The 22,961-nt window shown below is 35.5% G+C and overlaps 1 protein-coding gene and 1 non-coding gene across 2 annotated transcripts; both read left to right on the forward strand.

Moving 5' to 3' along the window:
- The first annotated feature begins 2,998 nt into the window (after positions 1 to 2,998).
- Positions 2,999 to 4,006, forward strand: LOC123669676 (piggyBac transposable element-derived protein 4-like). Its single transcript, XM_045603267.1, has one exon. It carries the CDS (start codon positions 2,999 to 3,001, stop codon positions 4,004 to 4,006), a length of 1,008 nt encoding a protein of 335 aa, XP_045459223.1.
- A 3,330-nt stretch (positions 4,007 to 7,336) lies between these two features.
- On the forward strand, positions 7,337 to 7,408 carry Trnaq-uug. Its single transcript has one exon. It is a non-coding gene; the product is annotated as a tRNA-Gln (tRNA).
- Positions 7,409 to 22,961: the final 15,553 nt, after the last annotated feature.

Raw genomic sequence — 22,961 nt, forward strand, 5'->3', positions numbered from 1 at the left:
CAAAAATAACGTGAACTCATGTGTTTTGCCCATAGTCACCACGCTGGGCAGGCGGGTTGGTGACCGTAGGGCTGGCTTTGTCGCACCGAAGACGCTGCTGCCCGTCTTCGGTCTGTGTATTTCAAAGCCAGCGGTAAGATGGTGATTCCGCCATCAGTCGGCTTCTTAAGTTCCAAGGTGGTAGTGGAACATTGTTATCCCTTAGTCGCCTCTTACGACACCCACGGGAAGAGAGGGGGTGGTTATATTCGTATATATATAACGTTTGAAATAAGCTTACCAAATGACAGAATATAATAACGATCAACTAAATATGTGAATATGATATAAAAATGTGTGTGTGCAATAAACAAACGACAGAAGTGGAACTTCCGAAAGTTCGTAGAAAAAAAGGCCGTTAGGATTTGTTCTATCGACGATGTTCATGGTCTCGTGAAAAAGGTCATAAGCGCCACCAAAAACGCGTCGCTTATGCGTTTTGAGCAATAGAGTCTCATTGATACCTCATTTTCTCCTATACGCATTTTCCTTTTATCGAGATTCAAATCATGACAATTCTAAAAAAGTTTTACCTCAAAAAAGGGTATTTATTAAAATTAAAAAATACTGCGTCGATACAAAATTTGTGTTAACACATTTGGTGCCGGCCACTCGTATCCGAGTGGGGCTAGGTGCATTAGCTAGATGCCGTTCACTCGGATCCGAGTATCTCACACGTTCATTTTCCTTAGGCCAGTTGAAACTCGGCGTCCATGGATATCGCGTGTTGCTTTGCGTGGCATCTCTCGCAATATCGTCTACTTACGAAAACAATTATTGGATTTATTCTAACGTGTTTATAGTGCGTTCTGTGTCCAATCACACGAAAGTTATTTTCGTACCAAAATTGACTGAAAAGCAAGGTCGTTTAATAATAAAACTAAACTAATTTTTTTAACATTTCGATATATGTAATGCCCGGTTTACATTTTGTTAAGTGTGAAGTGCAGGTGAGAAGTGAGAAGTGACAAATGGTAGTAGACCATCATCAGTAAACCCATAGTTTTTACTTGTCAGTGCCTGTCCATACGAACTAAATACTTCACACATCACACCCGCACTTCACACTTAACAAAATGTAAACCGGGCATAAAAAAGACGTCGAGAAATAGGCATTGATTGTGACTCGGAGTTCCTTGGTACCGCCCACTCGGATCCGAGTTTCTGTCTCGTTCATTTTGCATAAGCCAGTCGAAACACGGCATCCGTGGAGAACGCACGTCGCTTAACGCACGTCGCTTAACGCACGAACGAATATCGTTTATTTACGAAAATAATTATTGGATTTATTGTGAAGTGTCTATAGTTAGTTGTGTGTCTAAACACACGAAAGTGTTTTTCGCGCCAAAATGGACAGACAAGCAGGGCCGTCTAAAAATAGATCCAAACCAATTTCTTCAACATTTCTTTGTAAAAAAAGGCGTCGAGAAAGTGATGATTGCGACTCGGAGTTTTCTTATGAAGATTGTAGTGAGGAAGAGGTATATTCTCAATGTCCTGACGAAGAAATATCTTCGAGTGAACAAGATTGTGATAGTGATGACAGTAATTTTAGCATTTTTGATACAAAAATAAAACGTTCGTATACTCAGATATCTAAGAATAGTAAACCTGTTGAAGCCTCAGGGTCATCAGCTCAATCCACAAGGTTGGTTATTGACAAAACCACAAAGTCATTAGCGTCAAAGCAAACTGTGGGCCAAATAATCAAAATATCCAAGAAGAAGCCAGCTATTTTTAACCCTAATGCATTAGTTCAACCCTCAGGGTCATCAGTCCAGTCCTCACGATCATCAGATCAACCCTCAAGTTTGCTTAATAAAACTACGAAGTCAGAACAAACTGCGGGTCAAATTGTGAAGATGTCCAAGAATAAACCACATACCCCTTACCATAACGTACCAGCTCAACCCTCAAGGCCATCAGCTATTTTTTCAAGACCGTCATCATTCAAAAAGCAACCCAAGCCTACGATTCCACGACAAGTATCTATGGAAGTATCTGTGACAGTTTCCCACAACAATGAGACTCCAGCTGAACCTTCTGATTCCTCATCAACGATGCCAATGGTTCCTACAGTAGCCGTTAAAAACAGTGACGACATCTCTGAACTTAATTCTAGACCTCATCTTGATTGTCATTCATCGTCCCCATCACCATCTCTTATAGAAGACATTTGTTCCCTCCCTGATATAACAGATAGTCTATTGCCTTCTAACATTTCTACACCTACCATATCTCTGCTGAGATCTGATGCACCCACTCCAGATTTATCTAATGATAACGATGAATCTCCGGATTTGTCACCTACTTGTGAACTACTTCTGATCAAGTACCAACAAGACTTGATTTGTCAACTCCTGATTTACCTGATGATGATCATGAATCCCCAAATTTGTTACCTGCTGGTGGATCTACTCCTAACTTAACAGTTGGTGACTACGAAGAGCCTTTGTCTGACCAGCAAAATAATAACTCACCTTCTCGTCAAGGAGCTACTGGCATCTGGTGTAATAACTCAGATTCAATGAAAATATTTGAGTTCACCGGGGAGCAGGAACTCTTAGTAGAAGCCCCACGAGACCCTTACGAAGCATTTCGATTATTTATTGATGACCATCTGTTGGACCTCATTGTTAGAGAGACTAATTATAACGCAATCAGGGTGTTATCTGGAGAAAATGTCTCTAGACACTCAAGAATTAAGGATTGGAAGGAATTGACTCATGACGAACTTTTAACATTTTTAGGCCTTCTTTTACATACGGGAACGATTCGTCTGAATCGTATCTGCGACTATTGGAAAAAAAATTATTTATTTAATATCCCGTGTTTCAGCCAATTAATGTCTCGAAATCGATTTTTGCTGATATTGCGATGTCTGCATTTTACTTCTGAAACGAGTGATGAAGACCGTCTTGTTAAAATTCGCCCCTTTATGGATCACTTTAATAACAGAATGAAATCTATTTACAGTCCGGGTAAACAACTGTCATTGGATGAATCCATGGTCTTGTGGCGTGGTAGACTTCTATTCAGACAGTATATAAAAAATAAAAGATTCAAATATGGTATAAAACTGTATGTTTTAGCAGAACCCGATGGCACCGTTCTAAAATATCAAGTGTACGCTGGTGCCAATGATGAAACTTCAGGCCAAGGTCATGCTAGCAAAATTGTTTTCAAACTTTTAGAAGAAAGATTAGATCGCGGCCACCATGTGTACATGGATAATTATTACAACTCTTATGGGTTGGCTCTCAAATTGCTGGACCGACAGACATATTGCACAGGAACAATAAGAAAAAATCGAAAAGATAATCCGGTTGAAATTGGAACTATCCCGTTGAAGAAAGGTGAAAACAAATCTTTGTTCTCGAACGGCGTCCATATTGGTAAGTGGAGGGACAAACGTTACGTATTGTATTTATCTACGGAACATGATGACGAGATGTTGGAAACTACATCCAAAAGGGGTTCTGTGGTGTTGAAGCCGTCGGCAATTGTCCACTATAATAATTTTATGTCAGGTATAGACCTGCAAGATCAGATGCTGTCTTATTATCCAATACAAAGAAAGACGCTGCGTTGGTATAAGAAGCTGTTTATACACATGCTGCAAATGAGCCTCAGCAATGCATGGCATCTTTACAATAAATATAGTTCAGTGGATAAGCTTAACCTTTACGATTTCCGTTTGAAATTACTGGAAAGGCTTCTACCAGATCCCAATGAAATCAACCGGCGCCAAGTTCTCAAAAAAAAGCACGTGCTTACCAAAATTGAAAAGACCCGAACGAGGATAAAGAGAATTGGAAGAATCGAGAAAGAAACAACTGAAGTTGTCCGAAAAGAATGCAGAGGATGTAGAGCCCTGAAAAAGCGAGTCCAAACAATTTATGAATGTAAACAATGCGAAGGTTCTCCAGGGTTCTGCACAAAGTGTTTTAGTGAACAACACTCCTAATGCGTTCTGTTTTTTGTTTCTATGTCTTCTATTTCAAGACTAGAAATGATTGTCATTTTTATTATATATACTTGTATATATTTTTTAATTTTTGAATTCGTTTTCAAATGATTGTAAGTAGCACTTGGTTATGTTAACTTGATATTAATTTTAGTCATTTGATAATTTAAAATTTTATTTTGATTGTTTTTTTTAGTTACGTACTTACTTATATTTCATGTAAGTAATTGATAACCTCAGGGACACTCCTAAAGCGTTTTGTTTTTTGTATCTATTTCTTTTTCTGTTATTTATTTATATTACACGACTATAAATTATTGTGTCATTTTCAAAATATATTTTTTTATTTTGGACTCGTTTTCAAATGATTAATAATATTCGCTTATGTTAATTTGTTATGTCATTCGATAATTTTAAATTTGATTTATATTGTTTTTTTTAGATAGGTAGTGTAGGGTAATAATACGTAATTTATAACCTTAATAAATCTCTTTGCCTATGAAACTACTGTAGTTTTCTTGTAACAGAATTTTTGCAGTACCTGTGCTTCTTCTTTAAAAATATTCCCATTCCTAAATATAAGTTCCTACTCGGATCCAAGTATTTGGCTTCCAGGCATATAGCATGCCAACTACTCGGATCCGAATAAAGGCAATTTTATAATAATAACAATAATAAAATTAATATTTTAGGCATAATATTAGTCATTCATGTATACCTTAAGAAAATTGACAGAAAAAAAAATTTGGTTTCTAAGGTAAAAAAATTCTCATTTCTATGGCGCTCAATATGTTAAAAATAAAGATTTCGCATTACAATTTGAAGATGCTTTAACTGTTAACTGAGCCAATTTAGTAGGTTGTTAAATATATTTGAAAAAAAAACTTCACTAACTTCCTTCTCAAATTCCGTTTGCCTCGTCCTATCACACTTTTCGTAGCTCTCTCGTCACACATTCACCAGCTTACTCTCCAAATCAAGCCTGCATAAAGAAGCTTTACTTCAATAACGTCCTTAATCTGTTCCTCAAATTCCCTTCAACGAGCGCTATGCAAATATTACAAACCAAATTTTACAAATTCGGTCATATAAATTAAAAAAAAAGTGTGTGTGTACTTATGTACGCTCATAAGAAGTTACACTTTATTGGCTAGCTAACTTCACATTGCTAACTTCTTCGTTGACTAGCTAACTTTAGGGCGTCGGGTTTTAAAATTTACGCTCATAATTTTTTCTCTAACGCGCAAAAAGATATATAATAATAAAAGTTATAACTTCAAAAACATATATAATAACAGTCTACCGGGAACTGACAACGATCCCACTACAGGCAGCTTACAAGAAACGCGAGCAATTCTGTAAAAGAAAATATTATAACAGAACACAATGCACGTTAGATTAAATGGTAAATTGAGAGGGCTCCAGTAGGCTTTGTTATGGGTTCGAAACTTCTCCAATAAATCCCGTCTTTTATTTAACAATAAGTAGAACGATGAAAGGATCTGCGGGAAATCACTTTCCTCTAGCCGCCTGTAATTACATGAAATACTGAAATATCGATTTTTAAAAACTTGGGATTGGGTCACGTAAAAAATACTAAATTGATTTAAATGAAATTTGGTAATAATAATAATAATAATTGTTTATTTGCAAGGACATGGTGTTGAAATTGTATAAGGTATGTAAATAAGAGTATGGTAATATAGATGATAAATCAGCTGACATTGAAGTCAAGGGTCAGACAGGGCTGTCTCCTTCCGCCCTTACTTTCCTCATCGTACTGGATAGCATCATGCGTAGAGCGAACGATGGCAAGCGTCGAGGCATAGAGTGGGGTCTGACAAATCAGCTTGATGACCTGGACCTATGCTGAGGACATATGTTTACTCAGCCACAGACATGCAAGACACGCTGTCAGACTTACAATAATGAATGAATATAGGTGATTACATAGTTTTTATCACACACTTCCACCGGTGGAAAATTACGCGAGTGAAACCGCGCGCAGCTATTACTTATCATCATAGGTATATCTGACTTACTATATGTCGATGAATGAGGTCGATGTAATTGAAGTCGGCTTTTATTTTCATTTGTCATCAGCAGTGCGATGATACAAAGTCAATCGTAAACTAGCTAGGATGATGAACAGATGAGAAAATAACATTTTCTGACAGCGGAGTTTTTTTTTTTTTAATTTTCAGTTCATGAATTTATAAAAAGGAACAGAACGTCTTCATATATAAAATAATTGTGTTTGCAGACGAACGAAAAAAAACCGACTTCAATTACATCGACAACGTAACTACGCGTTATCAAAGATTACTCAAAAAGTATATATCAGATCTCGATAAAATTTATATGTGACCACATGATAAACATCAGCTTTTGATTAAATTAAAAATTATCAAAATCGGTACATCCAGTAAAAAGTTATGCGGATTTTCGAGAGTTTCCCTCGATTTCTCTAGGATCACATCATCAAATTCTGGTTTCATTATCACGGTACAAAACTAAGGATATCTCCTTTCCAACAAAAAAAGAAGTATCAAAATCGGTACATCCAGTAAAAAGTTATGTGGTATAATACAACGTATGTCGACGAAAAAAGCGTCTAGTAAAAACGCATTATTAGATATAACTCGAAAAGTAGTTGTTAGATCTCAAATAAATATAAATGGGACCAATTGAGACACACCACCTTTCGATTAAAAAAAAATTGTCGAAATCGGTCCACCCGCTCAAAAGTTCTGATTTAACATACATAAAATAAATACAGTCAAATTGAGAACCTCCTCCTTTTTTGGAAGTCGGTTAATGAAGTCAAATACAAAAAGTAATTCAGATTGTACAAATGTATTTTAAACTAGCTGTGCTCATGGCCTCGTCCGCGTGGTATAAATAGTTATTGTTCAGTTCGCAGCTATATAAAAAAAAACCTAAAATTAAAGTAGCTTTAGTTACTCTTTTAACATCAGCTATCTTCCAATTAAAGTCCCGTCAAAATCAGTCCAGTCGTTTCGGAGATTAGCCGAAACAAACAGACAGACAGACAAACAAAAATTATAAAGAAATTTATTTTGGTATATGTACCGTGTATACACTATATACATAATTTTATGAATTTAGTAAAAAGCGGTTATTTTAATATTACAAACAGACAGTCCAATTATATTTATTTGTATAGATGTAAAGATATAGATTATGTAAGTGTGACGTATCAAAACATTATTTGTATTTCACATGTATTTCAATTGTAAGTATATTTGCACAGGTGTAATCGGTCGTGTAATGAACACAGCTACGCTAATTACAGTCAGTGGAGCAGGAGGTTCCATGGTGTAATGGTGAGCACTCTGGACTTTGAATCCAGCGATCCGAGTTCAAGTCTCGGTGGAACCTAATATTTTTTATGTGAGATTATCTATTATATCTATTATATAAAATTCTTGTGTCTCGGTGTTTGTAGTTAAACTCTTCCGAAACGGCTTGACCGATTCTCATGAAATTTTTTGTGCATATTGGGTAGATCTGAGAATCGAACATCTATTTTTCATCCCCCTAAATGTTAAGCGTAGTTCATTCCTAATTTTTTATTTATTTATTAGATAAATTATTTATTCTTTATTTTATTATTATTTGGCGTTGAAAAAGACATACAATCCTAAATTTTCACCCTTCTACTACCAACCCCTATTTAGACAACGTTTGCCGACTCAGCTAGTAATTTATACTTTTCTAAAACTGGAATTTTAATACTTGTTTACAGAATTCGTTTAATTACCTGTAGCGTAATAGCGTATATAATATAAGCGTATTAACGTAATAATATATAATAATATAATATAAAAGATTAAAAAATAAACCATAGTCGTAAATAATTATCTTAATTATTAACCTACATAAATATATATATATATCTCACGGTCAGTTTTGGACTCACCATCGAATTAGAGAAAATAAGCTTTAGTTCGTAATTTGAAGCATGCAATGTTGAAATTAATACGCCTCAACGCTTTGAAAAATAAAATGTAAATAAAAAAGGCATGGGCACTCAAGAGCCTATGGATGTTAAAACTTACATTAAAAAAAAAACGCTTATATATGTTAAATATTCTACGTACCCAAATTATATTGATGAAAACTTTTCATGCCATAAAAATCTGCGCGTAAAGGGGAATTTTAGTAAGTAAATAAATTTGCATTGCGTAACGTTGCTCCTTTCATTTTACAAACGCTTACCAGCGACTCTTCTAATTTTTCATGTTTATATAGTTACATAAAGTACATAAGCTATCAACATATAATATTAATCAGAGTGTGGTTGAAAAATATATTTAACGTGACACTTCATGTACCAAAAGTAAAATTCATCGAGATTTGTCGTTCATCAATTACAAACCTAATTTTATAATATCAATCAAAGCTTGTAATATTGTAGTTCGATTAGCGTCCGTGGCGACATATATGATACTAATAGAAGTAACACCGGCTATTACTAGTAATTAGTTTAGTAGTATGCTAAATACTGGCAGAAAATTATCCGTAAATGACAAAATAAATTTTTACAGAGTATAATTTTTTATCTGCAATAAAATTGAAATGTCTTTTTGTAATATTAAAATAACCGCTTTTTACAAAATCTATATGTATGTATACACGATACATATACCAAAATAACATGTTTTTTGTACCGGCAAATCCCTGAAACGGCTGGACCGATTTTGACTGGTCTTTCACTGGCAGATAGCTGATATAGCAAAGAAATTTATTTATTTTACAGCTCTGCGAACTGAACAATAACTTTTTTGTTAAATTCCACGCGGACGAAGTCGCGAGCACAGCTAGTATAGTATAAAAAAATCGTTTGGTAAACAAAAGGACTGTAAGTACTGCGGTCACCAACCCGCCTGCCCAGCGTGGTGACTATGGGCAAAACACATGAGTTCACGTTATTTTTGGCGTAAACTTGTGGAGGCCTATGTCCAGCAGTGGACTGTATAGGCTGTAATGATGAAACAAAAGGACATGTTAAAAAACAACAATCTTTGTTTTTTAAATCAAAAATTAGTCTGAAAATACACAGGATTTTTTGTCAACAAAGCTTAAATATATACCTCACGTACGTTTGATAGATTGGCGCGGAAAAGCTTTTAAGCAAACTTTTCGACGAGCCCAAATAATTCCCACTCGGATTCGATTCGGGTCTAACTTGACAGCATTCCCTCTCGAGAATACATAGTAACTCACTGCATTTAGTAGTAGGAAATATATTATAATATGTATTATGTTGTCCTCGATAAATGTCTGTAATCCAATATATAGAGAGAATTCATTTCAAACGCTATTACGGTTTTAAGTTTGTGCTAAAATTAAGACTAGGCAAAGGCAAAAGATTTTGATATATTATGATAAATATGGTGTAAAACTAATGTCTAATTCCAACAATTTCCCACTGGACTTAGGCCTCTTTCTCCATACAGGAGAAGGGTCGGAGCTTAACCAAGCTGCTCTACTGTGGGTTAGCAGATATAGAACTAATGATCATTGTTGTTTTATTAGTAGAAATCCGATTAAATACACAATATACATAGGTTTTAAAGTATAGCTTTTGAATACTTTCCTAATTTACTTGTAAAATATTATTCCGAATCATTTGTAGAATCACTTACAACCTTAATTACTAAATAATAATCGGGAAATTTCTTGGACAAGTCTGTTTTAAAACTAATGAACCCATTTTATTTAGTTGAAAATATATCTCACCATATGATATCTCTCATTTACCTAACAGAAGATGGATCTCAAGAAGGCTATCTTGAAACCTTTACAATTTTAAACAAAAACTACTGTACGAATGTCCAAAATATCGGTCCGCGAGCCAAATCCGGCACGCCAGTGCCATCGATCCAGCGCGCGTTAACCAAAAGTTTACGCCAAAAAATAATGATGATGCAGATTACTTAATTTAAGTATCTAAGCATATTAATATTTAGCATAGTATATTTATGGGCAAAAAAACTGTTTTGACCCTTGGACACTGAAAAAATCATTAAGTCTTCCAAGTTTTCAGACCCCTGGTGTATGAGCTTATTCACTTGACAGTAGCCTAAGTTAAGCCTAGGGCGGAAATTTGAAGGACAAAATTAAATAAAGCGGAATATATTGAACGAATAACGTCTGTAAACAAAAAAGTAATCTCTAAGACTTTGGTCTCGTAAATATTTCAATTTGAATTAGTTCTGCTTGTTTAAGTTACGAAATTACCAATTTGTTTCACTTCGCTTCGAGCTGTTGTTAATTCATTCCACTATTTCATTTACAGCGAATTTTATCATTATATATTATCTGTTAAGAACTTTTACATACAAAAACAACGATTTTACAGTTAGATACTTTTTCTTCGGATTAAATAAAATGATTTTACATATTTTACGATGACGAGGCAATGACGCAGCGAGCACTTGTTGCGCTGACGATCGCGGGTTCGATCCTCGCTTATGAGAAATATTTGTATAGGCCATAAAAGTGTTTGCTGTGATCGGAGCGTTTGTAATTGTCAGATCCCCGACACAAGAGTAAAGTCTAGTGGTCATCTTTATTATATTTCTATGGAAAGGCCTGAAACATTTGTCACAAAGCCTGAAACATTTGCTAGCTTGCTGAGATAGAGTTGTGCTGTTTTTCATCTCTTCTATATATTAGTTTGATACAAAACAAAAAAAAACCCTTTGCAATTATAAAGATGCCTAAAATTATAGAAAAGTCCCACACGGTTCCATGGTGTAATGGTGAGCACTCTGGACTCTAAATTCAGCGATCTGAGTTCAAGTCTCAGTGGAACCTAAGTTTTATTTTGTATTTGACTGTGTTTTATATAAAAACTATAATTTATGGTTTTTAATAATAGATAAGAATCGTTCAAACTTTTTATTTAACATCCTAATTCCTGCAATAATTATCAAAACAAAATTCTTAACAGAGTTCTTACCATCGCGGAAATTTCATCCTTTATTTAAAGACTGCTGCTACCTTTATTCTTTACTTGTAAGACTAAAGTAGTAAAAAAAATACCATTTTTTTATATCATATCGAAAATCGACCGTTACAGCGGGGATCGAACCTGCATCTCTGACTTACCGTGACGGTGCTCTAGCCAATTAAGCTATGGACTCGCTAGATCGAAACTTTTGATATAATGATTTTATATATTCGGTCTAAGCGACCGTGGCTAATTGGCTTACTCACTGTGTTTTGCCCATAGTCACCACGCTAGGCAGGCGGGTTGGTGACCGTAGGGTTGGCTTTGTCGCACCGAAGACGCTGCTGCCCGTCTACTTTTCACTTCGATTTATATTTCGATTAAAATAACGTTTGCAGCTGACCTTGCAAACGTTGTTTTGCCATATATTTTATTAACCACCCTTACTCACCCCCTCCCCTTTTATAACTTAGGGGTATGAAAAATAAGTGTTAGTCGATTCTCAGATCTACCCGATATGCACACAAAATTTCATAAAAATCGGTCCAGTCGGTTCGGAGGAGTATCGTAACTAACATTGTGACACGAGAATTTTATGTATATAAGAAAATAAATATGACAAACACCAACATATCGTATTTTCGTTTGTTTCAATTCGAATAAGTACAAAAAACTATAGTGTGTGTCCAACGTTAAATCACTCCGGGGTTCGTTTTAGAAGCGTAAAAACAACTTGTCTTATTTGTGTTTGCCGGTCGCCCCCGGTAAAAGTGTGCAAATATACCCCCCTCTCCCCCTTGCGACCCGGGAAAACAGCCGGACAAGCCAGTATTTGTGCTCAGATGTATTACCATGTCATCGTTTGGGCGTAAAAATACATCCGGTCAAATCCTGTTTTTCGTTTTCATTTCGTAAAAACAAACGATTTCTTTATTCGACAAAACCTAAATATCTATAAATTCTAATACGGACATAAATGAGCATTTCTTAATACTATTTTTGTTTAAAATTCAATATAAATAATTGTATTTGCTGGCAAACAAAAAAAAACCGACTTCAATTACATCGACAAGTAATACAACGTGGGTAGACGAAAAAATAGTCAAGTAAATACGCGTTATCAAAGATTACTCAAAAAGTTGTAATCAGATCTCGATGAAATTTAAATTTGACCACATGGTAAATATCAGCTTTCGATTAAATTAAAAATCATCAAAATCAGTACACCCAGTAAAAAAAAGCGGTAAAATACAACGTAGGTCGACGAAAAAATAGTCAAGTAAAATTAAATATAACTCGTAAAGTAGTTGTTAGATCTCAAATAAATTTAAATAGGACCAAATGCCATGCACCACCTTTCGATTAATTTTTTTTTTTGTCGAAATCGGTCCACCCAGTCAAAAGTTCTGAAGTAACAAAAGCCAGCCCTGCGGTCACCAACCCGCCTGCCCAGCATGGTGACTATGGGCAATACACATGAGTTCACGCCATTTTTGGTGCGAACTTGTGGAGGCCTATGTCCAGCAGTGGACTGCTATAGGCTGAAATGATGATGATGATGATGATAGTTCCATAATACATTAAATTAACGACACAGTCAAAAATACAAACAGTAACACGATACTCTTGAACGAAGTAGATGTCAAATAACCGAATCCAATACTGTCGCGAAATATCAGTGAGAAAAATGAAGATTTCAAAAGGTTTCCCGCCATCCGTCTCGGCTGAAAGGACGACATATTTCACCGAATCTCATAGAGGCCCTCCGAATGTTACTTGAAAGACGATGCTCACAATTTTCCCTACCTACCCTTGATAAGGTAAGGGTTTACAAGAAGGTTTTCGGACGCCTCTGAAATAACCACTTTAGACATATTGACCATAATTACGTTTCCACCTCGAATAGTTTTCTTTGCCTCTTTCTTACATAACCGTCTTAGATATAACCTTTTTTCGGTAACTAAATCTTAAGCGAATGCATTTATTAATAAAACTATCAATTCTCAGAGTTTTCTTGCATAACCGACCAATAGATAAAACTGATCATAGTTACAGAGTTTTGCTATTTTGCTATAATTTATCATAATTTTAATGACATTGTATTTTAAAATTTTGAATAAGAAAAAATGGCTGCCTAATTAAAACAACTATTGCAAAAAATATTCTTAAAAATTTGGCGAATAGTCTGACTCCCCTAAATAAGATATGCCCAAACCATACATAAAGATAAGTGCCAAAAAAAACTCGCTCCTATTATGATAGCACTAAGGACTCCCACTGGCAACAATCACCGTGTATCGTAAATAGTCAGTCCCTTGATAGTCTCTCCGTGCTGGAATCCTAGAAAAATTGGAATAACAAATCTCGGTTTAGCGTAACATCCCGAAGATTCCACATCATTTATGGCCGTGGAATTGAATTTGTAAAGATACTACGTTTCGTTGAAACCCTTGTAACTCGTAATATATTATATGTCTTACGGAATCGGAGCCAAGGTCACGTGTTTGACATACTCAGATAGGCGATTGTATAGAAATTGAATTAGATAGTATAATTCTTTTTAGGTGCATATATGCACCAACCCACATTGTAGCAGCGTGGTGGATTAAGCTCTGATCCTTCTCCTACATGGGGAAAGAGGCCTATGCTCAGCAGTGGGCAAGCAGCAAGTCATTTTAATATCGGCTCTTAATATTGCCCTTTTGTAACAGTACTAAGATGTATAGATAGGAAAACCTATTACTGGCCTTATTATTGTTAATATTATGTTAAATGACATATATATACGAATTGTAACGCTGTTGGTTTTCGAATAAAAAAAAATAAAAATAAAAAATAAAAAAAAAATACTATACATGTAATAGAGGTCGCTAACGATCACATCCGTCAACTCGCAGTGGATCATCGTGGCTCTATCAGTCATTAAGTTCTGATCCTTCTCCTACATGGAAAAAGAGGCCTATATCCAGCAGTGTATGTCGTAGTATATCGTATCGTAAAGATCACATTACCGGGCATTACATTCTTTTTACACGCATGTTGTACAACTTATGTATATAGAGTACAAAGACATTAACATTTTTAAAGTAAAATTGCTTAACGCACGCTTGACTAGAAGAGTAAGCGTTACGAAAAGTGTGATTGGACGAGGCGAACGGAATCGAAGAGGGAGATATAAATAAGTGAAGATAGAAAGAGAGAGTGTTACGTTTCGTATATTACTGTAGGGGGAGCTAAAAAAGTTTTACTTCAGTCGTGTGGTCTAAAGCAGGCTCGTTTTTTTTGATATTGTATTAGTTAGTAAATAATTCCAGAAGAAATATAATAGATGACACATTTAATTAGTAATAAATTTTCACGACATACAATTAAATTGTGACATTTATTTACAATACGTGAATTATTTTACTTATTACAATTGAAATTACAATAATTATGTATTGTAGGTGTTTTGTTAAAACGAAGAAAAGTTTACTTATTTTTAACCGACTTCCAAAAAAGGAGGAGGTTCTCAATTCGACTGTTTTTTTTATGTATGTTACATCAGAACTTTTGACCGTGTGGACCGATTTCGACAAATTTTCTTTTAATCGAAAGGTGATGTGTGTCAATTTGTCCCATTTAAATTTAATTGAGATCTAACAACTACTTTTCGAGTTATATCTAATAATGCGTTTTTACTTGACGCTTTTTTCGTCGACCTACGTTGTATTATACCGCATAACTTTTTACTGGATATACCGATTTTGATAATTCTTTTTTTGTTGGAAAGGGGATATCCCTAGTTTGGTATCGTGATAAGGAAACCAGGATCTGGTGATGGGATCCCAGAGAAATCGAGGGAAACTCTCGAAAATCCGCAATAACTTTTTACTGGATGTACCGATTTTGATAATTTTTAATTTAATCGAAAGCTGATGTTTATCATGATACTGTACTGTGTGGCTACGGTACTAAAGAATATAGCCGCCCCCTCTCTTCCCGTGGGTGTCGTAAGAGGCGACTAAGGGATAATACAGTTCCACTACTACCTTGGAACTTAAAAAGCCGACCGATGGCGGGATAACCATCCAACTGCTGGCTTTGAAATTCACAGGCCGAAGACGGGCAGCAGCGTCTTCGGTACGACAAAGCCAGCCCTGCGGTCACCAACCCGCCTGCCCAGCGTGGTGACTATGGGCAAAACACATGAGTTCACGTTATTTTTGGCGTAAACTTGTGGAGGCCTGTGTCCAGCTGTGGACTGTTTAGGCTGTTATGATGATCATGATGATGTTTATCATGTGGTCACATATAAATTTTATCGAGATCTGATAACTACTTTTTGAGTAATCTTTGATAGCGCGTAGTTGCTTGACTATTGTTTCGTCGATCTACGTTGTATTACTTGTCGATGTAATTGAAGTCGGTTTTTTTTCGTTTGCAAGCAAACACAATTATTGTTAAAACTAAGAAAAGTAACTTATTTTTTTTAACTACGTCAAAGTTAAATCAAAATAATCCATTAAATATTCTCAAATTTTCCTTCTTGTATATTCCTTAAATTCTTCTTAATCCTATTACAAGGTATAAATCACTGTAAACACGTTTTCAGTAAAAGTTTGTGTACATAAAAACACCATCTGTGCACCATCGTTACGCGTCACTCCACGGGTACAGAATAGCCCTCGGTTAATATTCAAGTGGCACCAAGTTTTGTGGTACTTGGCTTGTTATGTCAGGCAAAGATGGCCGCAACTTTTATATCGTATAATGACTGTGTTATAGCGTTATGACATAAGCGAGCGGAATTAAAGATCTACCTCAAGTGAGAGCTCTGTCTATATATTTTATCTTCTATATCAGGGGTGTCAAACTCAATTTTGCAGAGGGCCATAATTATATTAAATTTAGACTCGTGGGCGGGCCAGATTCTAATTAAAAAATGTAGTGTGCGCATTTCAAAATTGCCATAAAGGAATCAAGCGAAGTCATGATTCTTCTTTCTGTGACACCTGCGATCGCGGGTCGTATTGACACGGCACGGGGCGGGTACGACCCGCGGTATGTATCTTTGACATCCCTGGTCTATCTCTTATACTGTTCCGCACTTGTACAAAATTGGATAATTCTTTTTTGTTTTTTATTTTTGAAGTTATACTTCTTTGAAGTTATACTTTTTGAAGTTGTGATGGAGATATAAGTTAGATGGAACTAAAGAAGTTTTACTTCAGTCGTGTGGTCTAAAGCACACTCGTTTTTTTTTTTGGACAGGGCTTACAAAGAAAAAGTAAAAAGTTCAAAATGTTCACAAAAAAATAAACAGTACGAAGATCGCAGGGACAGCTAGTAAAAAGTACACCGCATTAGCCGTTTTATTTGTTGTGTGTTTTGTTGTGTTGAATTGTATAATTTAATTTTAAGGTGTCCAAAATTAAAATAGATATGAAAATTTAAAATTAATTATTTACAGGTTTTTTTTTTTTTATATAACTAGGTCGGCAAACAAGCGTACGGCTCACTTGATGGTAAGCGATTTCGTGTACCTACATTGTATGTATTACTTCTCGATGTTAAGTCGGTTTTTTTCGATCCTATGTAAACACAATTATACATTTATTTCTTCACAATTTTGTATTAAATTACTCTGTATATGATGTACAATAAAAGAGTAAATAAATAAAACAAATAGATAAGGATATTTCTCTGTGTAATCGTCCGCTATCGCTTATACGAGTACAGCGTGCCAGTAAGCGTACCAATGCAACACTGTTGTTTGCCTCGGCTAGGGAAGTGTTGGAGCAGTCGGGCTCTTAGGAAAGTTCTTAGTAAACGTAAGCGGAAACTTTTAGATAAAAACCAAGCGAAACTTTTTCTCTTTTCCCCGTTTTCAAAACATACTCTCGCTACTCGAAAAACATTCTTGGCGAGCGAACAGACGTTTTGGCGGTATTAAAAAAGTAATATTTCCGGGTCATATTTTAAACCTGACTATATTACAGAGAGTTCTGTATTTCTTTCTGTTTGTTTCGCTTCCAAACTTAAATATATTAAAAAAACTATGCTTTAGACCGCACGACTGAAGTAAAACTTCATTAGCTCCATCTATATGTATGTATGAGAGAAAGGAAGAAAGAAAATGTGTTCTCGCAGCTTTTTTTATGTCTCTCTTGCTCCGTTCGCTTAGCTTGATCGCACTTTTCGTAACGCTCTCATCACGCGTTCGCCAGCTAACTCCCCAAGTCAAGCACGTTTAGAAAAGTTTTACTCCAAAAAATCTATACATTTTCCTCATTTAAGTATCGTTTCTCTGCAGAACCTGCATTGCGAATTGGCGGTAGGTTCATTTTAACTGCAATAAAACCAGTAAAAACTAATACGGGTTTAATATGAAAAATGACATTTCAAACGTGCTTTTGAAAACTAATTGTATAAAGCGATTTTTGATTTTAATTTTAAGTAAAAGTTAATTAAACTGTGTTAAAAAGTTACAAAAGCATGTATTAATTTAAGAACGCCATCTTTACGGCCTGCGGATAAGCGTGTACTACTGGGACAGCGCTATCTATCTTTCCTATTCAAATACACTGATTGATTCTCTATTACAATATCGTTTAAGTTAAGGTCATCAGAATGCCTAGTGCGAGTTTTGTTTAATCCGTCTCGCAATAACGGGCGTAAATTTTAACTTCATTTTGTATGGGAAATTCGGAATTTCAACCTAGTTCTCGCATTTGCCGTTAGATGACTCTATATCGATTGTATCGAATTCTATTCTTTATCGTCTAGGCTGCACTGTTTAAATTCCCATGCAAATTAATCTTCACGTATAAACGCGTTTCTGTCATGTTTCTGTGAATAAAACTCGTACTAGGCACTCAGTACAGCTTTAGACTTACAGCAGGCCCTCAAGATACGTGCGATTGACTAGTTTACTTAATTGACAATTGTAATTAATCGTTTTATATTGTCATTAAACCGTTGTCAAATGCATTTACCTGATTGAAGGCGCTTGATGAATATTTTAATGGACGCTAATTGAAGGACGCGCGGAGCTACCGATTTGTCAATTCTTATTATTATTAATTAGAATTCATAGCCCACATAAATTCGTATTTTATTAAGTAGCTCTCTTCCCGTGGGTGTCGTAAGAGGCGACTAAGGGCTAACAAAGTTCTGGTACCACCTTGAAGAACCCGACCGATGACGGGATAACCATCTAACCGCTGGCTTTGAAACACACAGGCCAAAGACGGGCAGCAGCGTCTTAGGTGCGACAAAGCCAGCCCTGCGGTCACCAACCCGCCTGCCCAGCGTGGTGACTATGGGCAACACACATGAGTTCACGCACTTTTGGCACGAACTTGTGGAGGCCGATGTCCAGCAGTGGACTGCAATAGGCTGGAATGATGATGATGATGAAGTAGCTCAAATAGTGCATATTTTGTAACGAATATCGCGTAGAATGAAAAGAATATACAAACATTATTTTCTGCTATTGGAATTATTAATAATTTAGCACCATTGTCTTTAACAATTACTTTCAAGGACGCTTAATCAAGCTAGTATGTCAGTGCTAAATTAACATTAGGGCCGAGTAGTGTATACATAGCTGTGGACTCAACTGCGGGTTAGTGGATAATTTACCGAGAATGAGTAGTACTATTACCAATGATATGTGAAATACTATGAGCGATGAGTAACAATCGCTACGTAAGTCGGGGTTGAGATCGACAATCTATTGCCGACTGCAACACTATGAATATTATACGTTCTCCTGATGTTGTAGACTACAGTATCGACTTACCATCAGGCCGATCGTATGACTGCTTGTCGCCCTATTGCTATAAAAAAGACACTTTAACTGAGATATAGCAGGAAATTCATGCTCAAAATCTGGAGTAGCCCCACTGGGGAAGTACCTCGACCTTAAAGAAGATCACAGCTAAATAATACTGCTGTCAAGCAGTATTGTGTTCTTGAGGTGAGTAAGGCGACCACAGCTTCTTAGGAGTCAAGGTTGTATCGACAACGCGCTTACGATGTTTCTGGTGTTGCAGGCGTCTATAAGCTACGGTAACGCTTACCGTGGTGAGCGGTACCCTTGTTTACCGACCTAGTTGTATAAATTTTCAATATTAATTTTTTCCACACGTATTAATGCCTGTAATGCTTCCGTAAGCAGGGGATGTGTGCGTCAACTTGTGTAGTGTGTACGTGTGTATGTGTTACACTACCGTTAAACTAAACTACCGTTGTAACACATACACACGTACACACTACACAAGTTGACGCACACATCCCCATCCAAGATGACTCCATTCCATATTAACACAAGGGCTATATAAGTGTTTAATTATCCTAACGCAGGCTCTTGTTTGCGCGTGTGTTTGTTGTGTGCGGAGCTGTTAGCCCGTATTAAGCCGTCGGCACACACGTCTGTTATTTACATTGATATCGAAGCAGCGAGCACGTAGACTCTTGTACAAAAGAATATTAATATTATTAAGCTTCATTATTGGCGATAATCATGATATCAACTGACTTTAATTATAATTCTTAATCTATATACATATAAATCAATCGTGGAACTGTATGTACGCGCAAAACTACCAACCCACTACATCAAATTTGATTATTCGTTTTTTTTTCAGTGATTTCTATTATTATTATTAGTGCTTTATTGCACATTTGAAATTACATGGAAAATAAGAGAATGTTATAACTTGACAAGTTCAAATTCGAAAACAGATTCACAAGAAAATTATTTGATTGTACGGAGTTTATTACAATTTAAAAATAAATATCTATAACATACACACGGTCATCTGTTCCTACGGTTAGCAACTTAATGCTTGTGTTATGGGTAACAGCCGACTGTTATAGATATTTTTTTGTGAGAAATATACACAGAGATAATACATATATAGATATATAAATACTACACCCAGACTCAAGTGGGAATTAAAGCCGCAACTCGCGGAGCAGAATGCAAAGCCACTACGAGTACAAACTACGGCAACGGGCTAGTCGAAAGTCTAAGTATAGTTTGCCAGATCAGCTTGTATAGATGGCTTATGTAAATTAATTCCAAAAATATACCTACGTAAATACCTACTTATTTATTTAATTATTTAAAAAATGAATTCGCTTTCATAAATTGTGTTTGCTCGCAAACGAAAAAAAAACCGACTTCAATTACATCGAAGAGTAATACAACGTAGATCGACGAAAAAATAGTAATACTTTGTTCGTATTCCATATAACGCGACATTATAAAATTGTAGAATTATATAATGTTCTACTGTTATTTCTAACATTTTGTTAGCGATTGTAGGCAGAAATTTCATAAAAGGCCCGTCGTCGATTCGCGCGAAGCGCTGACATCGCTTATTACGGCGGGTTTTTTAGTTGAAGCGGATTTATATTGAACTAGCTGTGCCCGCGACTTCGTCCGCGTGGAATAGTGACTTTGGACAGCATTTTTTCGATATATCTTCTGGTCTATTTTGGATATCGGAATAGCTCTAGCTCCAAATTTCAAGTTCGTAGCTGTTATAGTTTCGGATATTTCGTGATGAGTGAGTCAACCTGTCATCCCCCGTTTTAATCCCAAAAGGGAGTTGATTTCTAAAGATACATTATTTGGACACCCTCTCACCATCTATAGAGTATACATTTTAAATTTCAAGTCTCTTACTTCAAAAACATAGGACTTTTATACAAACTTCCGCCCCCGGTTTTATCCCTTTAGGGCTCGAGTTTCGTAAAATCCGTTTTTAGCGGATCTCTACGTCCTATAAGAAGCCTACTTGCCAAATTTCAAGTTTGTAGCTATTATAGTTTCGGAGATTTCGCGATGAGTGAGTCAGCCTACCAACCCCCGTTTTAACCCCAAAAGGGAGTTAATTTCTAAATATACATTATTTGGACACCTTCTCACCATCTATAGAGCTTACATTTTAAATTTCAAGTCCCTTACTTCAAAAACATAGGACTTTCATACAAACTTCCAACCCCCGTTTTACCCCCTTAGGGGTCGAGTTTCGTAAAATCCGTTCTTAGCGGATACCTAAGTCTTATAAGGAACCTACTTGCTAAATTTCAAGTTTGTAGGTGTTATAATTTCGGAGATTTCGTGATGAGTGAGTGACCTTTCGCTTTTATATATATTATTATTATTATTATAGATTACGGTTTATGTCTTTTTTATTAAAAATATGTAATGTTCATGTTTTCACACAGCTCCGATGCACGACTGGAGTTTACCCCTTCAGATCAACTGTCTAAATAGGCACAAAAAGGCTTACTAGTCTAAGAAATATATTATTACTATATCAAATTGTAAATAAATTAATGCAATAACGCCATCTATCGGAACCTAATTGCGTTATTAGAAAACGTCTGAACGCCATCTCTAACAAGGTCATTCGTTCAGTAGATTTTACTGTTCAATTTTTTCATTCCGGGGCCTTAAATGAAAATTAATTCTTAAGGAGAAAACTCCAAAAACAGTCAAGTAAATACGCCATATCAGATATAGCTCAAAAAGTTCGAGTCAAATCTCAATTATATTTAAATGGGACCACATGACAAGCACCACCTATCGATTAAAAAAAGAATCATCGATATCGGTCCACCCAGTAAAATAGTAATGAGGTTAATATAACGTTGGTCGACGTAAAATAGCCAAGTAAATACCCAGTATTAGCGATAACTCAAAAATTAAAAGCTCAAATATATTTATAACGAATAAACTGCTACTCTCTACTCTAGTGGAATATTGTAATTTGATCGATAGTGAACGAAGTAATTTCATAACATTTTGATAGATGGCGTTGTGGCAAAGTATTGAACATGACCACAGTCGTCTTAACATCGTCATGTAAATACGTGTCATCAAAGATTACTCAAAAATTGCTCATTATATCTCAATCATATTTAAAACGGACGACATGACAAGTATTAGCTTTTGATTTATACAAAAAAGATCAAAATCAGTGCACCCAGTAAAAAGATATAACGTATAATACAACGTAGGGTGACGAAAAAATCGTCAAGTAAATACGCAATATTAGATATAACTCACAAATTACGAATCAAATCTCAATTAAATTTGAATGGGACCACGTGACAAATAGTAGCTTTTAATTTATATAAGAAACGTCAAAATCGGTGCACCCAGTAAAAAGTTATGAGGTATAATACAACGTAAGGTGACGAAAATAATGTCAAGTAAATACGCGTTATCAAAGATTAATCAAAAAGTAGTTATCAGATCTCGATAAAATTTATATGTGACCACATGATAAACATCAGCTTTCGATTAAAGTAAAAATTATCAAAATCGATACACCCAGTAAAAAGTTATTGCGGATTTTCAAGAGTTTCTCTCGATTTCTCTGGGATCCCATCATCAGATCCTGGTTTCCTTATCATGGTACTAAACTAGGGATATCCCCTTTCCTTCCCTTTAAGAATTATCAAAATCGGTACACCCAGTAGAAAGTTATGTGGTATAATACAACGTAGGTCGACGAAAAAAGCGTCAAGTAAAAACGCATTATTAGATATAATTCGAAAAGTAGTTGTTAGATCTCAAATAAATTTAAATGGGACCAATCGGCACACACCACCTTTCGATTAAAACAAAATTTATCGAAATCGGTCTACCTGGTCAAAAGTTCTGATGTAACATACAAAAAAAAAAAAAAAAAAGAAAAAAAAATAATAATAATAATACAGTCGAATTGAGAACCTCCTCCTTTTTTGGAAGTCGGTTAAAAAACCTAATGAATTATATAATTGAATAAAAGTATTGACCCATACATTTATATAAATAACAGTCAAAAAATAATAATAATAAAATCCCCCAAACAACAAGAGACATAATTTTGAAGTCAATACTAACAGATGGACGAAAAACGTCACAAAAACAGCGCTTAGTATAACGAATAGCATAACTATGGCCAGTTTCAATTATAGCTACCGCTT

Source organism: Melitaea cinxia, chromosome 3 (genome assembly GCF_905220565.1).
Source record: "Melitaea cinxia chromosome 3, ilMelCinx1.1, whole genome shotgun sequence".
NCBI lineage: Eukaryota > Metazoa > Arthropoda > Insecta > Lepidoptera > Nymphalidae > Melitaea > Melitaea cinxia.

Coding starts and splice junctions, on each gene's coding strand:
- LOC123669676 (XM_045603267.1), top strand. CDS start 2,999: ATGAAATCTATTTACAGTCCGGGTAAACAACTGTCATTGGATGAATCC.